The sequence below is a fragment of the Elephantulus edwardii genome, unplaced genomic scaffold (genome assembly GCF_000299155.1).
Source record: "Elephantulus edwardii isolate Elephantulus edwardi_28Jun2011 unplaced genomic scaffold, EleEdw1.0 scaffold00127, whole genome shotgun sequence".
Classification (NCBI taxonomy): Eukaryota; Metazoa; Chordata; class Mammalia; order Macroscelidea; family Macroscelididae; genus Elephantulus; species Elephantulus edwardii.
In genome coordinates this window covers 8,901,035-8,907,578 of record NW_006399877.1, presented here as the reverse complement: position 1 = coordinate 8,907,578, position 6,544 = coordinate 8,901,035, and the positions used below count along the sequence as shown (strand labels likewise).

The 6,544-nt window shown below is 45.6% G+C and overlaps 1 protein-coding gene across 1 annotated transcript in view; it reads left to right on the top strand.

The window, feature by feature from the left end:
* The window catches only part of ARMC9 (armadillo repeat containing 9), a 176,751-nt gene that overhangs the window by 69,703 nt on the left and 100,504 nt on the right, over nucleotides 1-6,544 (top strand). Inside the window, exons 18-19 of the mRNA XM_006893542.1 lie at nucleotides 992-1,082; nucleotides 6,060-6,118. Of these exons, the coding sequence (XP_006893604.1) occupies nucleotides 992-1,082; nucleotides 6,060-6,118 (150 nt within the window). The remainder of the gene's footprint in view (nucleotides 1-991; nucleotides 1,083-6,059; nucleotides 6,119-6,544) is intronic.

Genomic DNA, 6,544 nt, shown 5'->3' with positions numbered 1-6,544 from the left:
GACCTGCCCGATAGGTTACCGTATGGTTAAGTGCTTGACTGCTACCTGGAAGGTCAGGCGTTCAATCCCACCATCCCATGGGGAAGTGGTCTGCTCTCCTAAAGACGACAGCCTTGGGAACCCCGTGGGGCAGCTCTGTTCTGTCCTCCAGGGTGGCTTAGAGATCAGAACGGGCTCCGGGGCAATGGGTTTGACATTTTGGTTCATCTTTATGAAGCACGTTGCCAGATCTTTGCTGTCATGGAGCCACTGGGTAAACTGAATCACCACACCACCAGGTCGGGTTCCTTATACATAAATACAGTGAATGGAATCCTCTTGGTAGAAAAAGAATGATAGCTGGATTTCGGGGGGTTGGGGATTTTTTTTGTTTGTTTTGTTGTTGTTGTTTGGGATTTGTGGGTTTGTTTTCCCCCCCTCCTGTGTACCTTTGAATTGGATCCATCTGGCACAGGAGGAAATTGTTCCTCCTTCTTCAACAGAGCATCTGGTGGATCCGAACCGTGCACCTTGGGGATTGCAGCACAGTTTGTTTTTTTAAAAAAGGTTTTTATTTCTTCATTTACTTCTCTAAACATGTGAATTTCTTTGTTAAAGATCCTGTCTGGTTGTACAAACTGGAAAGCACTGTACAAACTTAGGGGGAAAACATAGGAAAGAAGCCGTTTATCAAAACAACATATTGTCACAACTAACAGGGTACCCGTGCAGTGAAGGGTTCTAACAGCGTGTTGTTTGGTGTCTCCCACCCCCAGCTGTGTTGTGTTTATTTTGGATAGTCGACCAAAATGAAAATTATTTCACCAGGCATTATTTCAGAAAAGCAGAGCAGAATGTTAGCAGAGGAATGTTTGCTGTGTGTAGTCCTTCCCTCCGAATAAGAAAGATTGGTTTGGGGTTGTTGTTTTTTTTTAGAATTTGATGAAAGTATTCCATGAAAGTTGCTCCTTCAGAAAACAGGTATTCATTTTTGTTCTCTTTGATCTTCTAGGGAATGGAAGACATTCTCCGCTGCTTTATCAGAGAAGGCAATGCTGAGGTGATTCGCCAGATTGAATTCATCATTAAGCAGCTTAATTCTGGTCAGTTCTGTGATCTGTCTTTTAACTCTTTACTGGGTTTTCACTCACCTGCATTTGTGTTTCTGAAAATGATTCAGGTGCTTATAGAGACAAGTCCCAGGTTCACAGGTCAAAGCTCTAAATAGAGGCATGTGGGCGGCAGGGTCCCAGCCCTTGGAGGCTGCCAGCTTCAGAGGCCGGCAGGTCCAGGGTCATTGTTGGAAAACGTCACAGACGGCTTGGCTGGCTCGGGATACCGAGTCCACTGTTAGCGAGTCCAGCAGGCTACTGGTTTGTGTGTGGAGAGCACACCAGCTGTAGACCTGACAAACAGTTCTCTAGCTTTATTTCAGAGAAGAGTCAGTCTCATGGCTGTCATGTTGGAGGTAACTCACCGCTGGCCCTCCATTGCATTTCTGAGGCTGTAAGTCACTCTGGAGCTGATTGCACATCTCTCCTGCAGAGCCGCTGGTTGGAGCTAGAGAGGTCAACCTTAGGGTCAGCAGGGCCGTTCCCTAAGGACTAGGCCAGGGGCCTATCATGCATGGCCTGCAGCCCACATCCCTGTGGAAACCACACCTTAATCAGATAAGGCTAATCACATCTTTATAGACCTTTTTGTAATCTTCCCTTAAATGAATTAGAATTTACAACACACAGAATATTATATTATACTGAGGATCATGGCCATGTTGGCACACAGTATCAACCTGGGCAGAGAACTTTCCACATGGTGGAATTCACTGGAGAAGCCTTACTTGGCAGCTAAAGGAGCAGAGTCCTAGAAAGGCTAGATTCCCAGGGGAGACACAGAGTCCCCAGACAGCCAAGGTCAGATTATCCAAAGATGTAACGATCTGTGGGCACGTGTAGGCGGACAGCAGGAAGAGTTCAGAAGCTGTGACCGGGGCCCTGCACCCGCCCCGCGTGCTGTGTCTGCCTGTGCTCCTCTGTACTGCTGACTTCTTACCGACCCCAGGCCCAGAGAGTAGAACCCAATGACGATCTTTCCAGCAACACATGAAAACAACCAACAGAAGAATAAACCCAAACCCATAAAGTGAAAGAGGAGAAACAGTGGCAAAACCTGTTAATTAGATCATGGAATATATCAAGTATGACTTGAGGGAAATTGGAAGTTGTCGGAAGTTCAGTGGAATGCCTTACAAACGACCCGAGGTGGGAGTTGACTGTGTTGGCCTCTTTGGATCATGCACATGGTCTGTGTCACATGTGCGTGAGGGGTTGGCAATACCATCACGTGGCTCAGACACACCTTAATCCTCACAGTGGCTTCATTGCTTTTAAATGGGTTCTAAAAAAGGCCTTTTGCAGCACTTTTGTTGACTACCTAATTTGTTTATTCCTTGTAAAGTTTTAAAAAATATTTTTAATTATTATTTTTATCATTTATTATCTGTGTATGTGTGTACTGTCAAATTGGATCTGACTGGTATAGAAAGAAATTGCCCCTCCTTCTCCAGCAGAGCATCTGGTGGATTTGAACCATATGCCTTCAGGATTGTAGTGCAGCTTCTTGCCGCTAGGCCACCAGAGCTCCCTTATTCCTTGTCAAGTTTTAAAGTAACAAACTCTCGGTGGCCCAGTGGGTAAGAAGTTGCACTGCCAGCCCAAAAGTTGAAGCCACCAGCTGCTCTGAAAGAAAAAGATGGGGAGTCTCCTCGCCTGTGATTTCTAGCCTCTGAACACCTCCTTGGGGGCTCAGCTGTGAGCGGTTCCAACTCGACAGCCATGAGAGGGAAACTTTTCACGTCTGCAGCCAGCAATGGGCGCCCTTAGGAACCTTCACCTTTCGCCCTGGTCCTGTATGAAAACTCAGGGCCTCACAAGTAGGGTCAGTTTTGAATCCTAACCCGGTCACTTAGTGGCTGCATTCCGTAAGCAAGTCTCATCTGTTCTCTGTGTCTCTATTTGCCATCTGTAAGATGAGACTCTTTGCAAGAACTGAGAATAGTAACACCTGTAGCACAAAGGCCAGTGTGCATGGCAGTTTATTTTCTTTACCCTAAACAACCAAACAAAACTGCAACCCCATTTCTGTCGAGAGTTGAATTCCACTTCATGGCGACCGTGTGGGCCTGTAGAACTGGCTCACGGGGTGTTCAAGGCCAGCATCTTTGCAGAAGCAGAGTGCCCCTCCTTTGTCCCACGGAGCTCTACTAGGTTCAAACCACCCACCTTTTGGTTAGCAGTTGAGTTCTTAACTGTTGTGCTGTCAGGGCTCCTTTCTTTGCCCTCAGTCACTGCATCATAGTGATCCCGTGGTGCAGAGTAGGACTGCCCCTGGGGCTCCCAAGGCTGGAAATCTTACATCTTTCCCCTGTGGATTTGAACCACCAACTTTCAGAAAGAAGCTCAACGCTTTAACCCACCATGTTACCAGGGCTTGTTTTCTTTTCCCTAAGTTCACTATAAATTATATATTGGCTTCAATTATCTGTATGCTAATATCCGTTGAAAAAAGAATTGGCCAACACAGAAGAATTTAAAGAAACAACATATGATCGAGAGCCAATGGTGATGAAGGAGGACGTGCAGGCTGCTCTGAAGGAAATAGCAAAAAATAAGGCCCCAGGAATTGATGGAATACCATCTAACATATTTCAACAAACAGGTGCTGCCCTGGATGTGATCACCAGGTTATGACTAAAAATCTAGAGGACAACTACCTGGCCAACTGGCTGGAAGAGATTCATAGTTATTTCCAAAGCACAAAAGGTGACCTGACGGAGTGTGGAAATTATTGAACAGTATCACTAATACCACATGCAAGCAAAATCTTGCTAAGAGTTATCCAAAAATGACTGGGACAGACATTGACAGAGAATTATCAGAAAGAAAAGCTGGGTTTAGATGAGGTTGTGGTGCTAGAGACATTATCGCCAATCTCAGATGGATCTTGGCAGAAAGCAGAGTAACAAAGACTGTCTGTCTGTTTCATTCACTGTGCAAAGACATTGAATGTGTGGATCACAACAAATTGTGGCTAATCTTGAAGAGAGTGGGAATCCCAGGACACTTGATTGTGCTCATGCAAAACATATACTCAGACCTGGAAGCGGTCTTCAGAACAGAGTAAGGGAACACTGCGTGGTTCAAAATCAGGAAAAGAGTTCATCAGGGATTCATCCTGTCTCCATAACTTTTCAATCTGTATGCAGAACAGATCATTTGGGAGGCTGGGGTTTATGAGGAGGAATGTGGCATCAGAATTGAAGGAAGACTCATCAACGACCTACATTATACAGATGATAGAACCTTGCTTGCCAAAACTGGAGAGGACCTGAGGCGCTTGCTACAGAAGGTCAAAGACTATAGTCTTCAATATGGATTGAAGCTCAATATCAAGAAAACAAAGATTCTCACCCCTGGGCCGATTGGCAGCACCAGGATAGATGGAGAAGAGATTAAGGTTGTTAACAATTACACCTTTCTCAGCCCCACAACCTACACTCTTGGCACCAGCAGTCAAGAAATCAAAAGATGACTCCTACTGGGAAAATCTACTGTTAGGGACCTCTCCAGAGTACTGAGAGGCAACGATGTCAGTCTAGAGACTAAGGTGCACCTGATCCAGGCCATGGTCTTCACAATTGCTTGCTATGCATCAGAGAGCTGGACAGTGACTAAGGATGACAGAAGAATCAATGCATTTGAGTTGTGGTGCTGGAGAATAGTATTGAACATACCATAGATATCCAGGAGAACAAATAGGTCTTTCTTGGAGAGGGTGAAACCAAGTTTCTCTTTGGAGGCTAGGATTTTGAAGCTCTGTCTCACATACTTTGGGAAAGTGGCCAGGAGAGACCGACCAGTCCTAGGAGAAGGATATCATGCTTGGAAGGGGGTTAGAGGGATGGTGCAGAAGAAGGAGACCCCAAATGGGATGGATTGATACAGTTACTAACTAGGGCAATGAGAATAGTGTGTCAGAGTCAGTGAAACTGGCTCAGGACACAGCAGGATTCAGAGCTGTTGTGTTTAGGGTCACTATGAGTCACAGGCAACTCAGTGGCATAACAGCAATACACATTGATTCTGATGAAACAGGATTATTTGAAATTACTTAGAATGGCTTATCACCTGACGGAAATGATACCAAGAACACAGTTATTTTCGCCTATCTGATTTTAAAAATATTTTGTTTTGTATTGGTTTACATACAAAGTTCATATACCTTGTGTTTCACACTACCTTTCAAGAAAACTGTTATCTTGATGTAACTTAATTCTCATACAAGAGCAGCTTCGAGTTACTGCTGATTCAGTTCCAGACCACTGCAGTGAGGTGACGAATATTCAAAGACTGTTTGGTTTACGGTGCTTGGAAAAGCTGTGTTTCCGCTATGCTGTAGTACGTTGATTGTGCAACCATGCTACGGGAATAGCGGAAATGTTGTGAGAACAGCTAACATGTCAGAGACACAGAGTGTTTGGGCAGAACCGTACCAGTAGACTTACTCTATTCAGGGGTGCCACCAACCTTTGCTTTGTAAGAACCACTGTGTCTGTGAAACACAGTAAAAGTGCAGTAATGTTGAAAAAAAAGGACTGACATCGGGGTTCAGGGGAGACTGAGAAAGATGGGATAAATTATGTACATGCATTCAAACATATGAGAGAGAGAACTGTTTACAAGGGATATGTGATTAGGTGTTATTATCATGACAGGAGTCCAGAATGAAGGCTGCACAGTGGAGTGGACTTGAGGGGAGGGATTGTGTAACAATGAAAGAATTTTACTTTTCAAAGAGAAGAGCGAACTGAGGGGAAGGGTCGGCAGGAAGAAAAGTGCAACAACAAATGAATGGAAATCCAAAGTCTCCATAAATTTTCACTAAAATTAATAATAATTTTAAAAAAGGAAGTGCAGTAGTACGAAGTGGGCCTGTATGTCTCTGCAGGGGCTGAAGGGTTTCGCTGACAAAAGATCCTACTGTGTCACAATTATTCACTGAACAGTTTTCTTTCCCTTTAGAAGAGCAGTTGGATGGTGACCCTGAATCTGATGATGATGATGAAGACGAAGACGATGAAGTAAGTTGGCCACTCTTGTGACACATTTAGAAGACTCTTACAAACTATTCTGAGCTTTCCTTGCTTTGATAATTTAGAAATAGAAGCTCCAGTTTGGCGAAGTTATTTCCCATGAAGCTGCAGGACAGTTCAGACATTGTGGGGTCTTGCTAGTCTCACGTGTCCTTAGTTCCCTGCATGTCCTCGGTCCCCTATTTGTCCTAGCTCTTCCGTGTGTCCTCGGTCCCCTGCGCGTCCTCTGTCCCCTGCGTCCTCGGTCCCCTGCGCGTCCTCTGTCCCCTGCGCGTCCTCTGTCCCCTGCGTCCTCGGTCCCCTGCGCGTCCTCGGTCCCCTGCGCGTCCTCGGTCCCCTGCGCGTCCTCTGTCCCCTGCGCGTCCTCTGTCCCCTGCGTCCTCGGTCCCCTGCGTCCTCGGTCCCCTGCGCGTC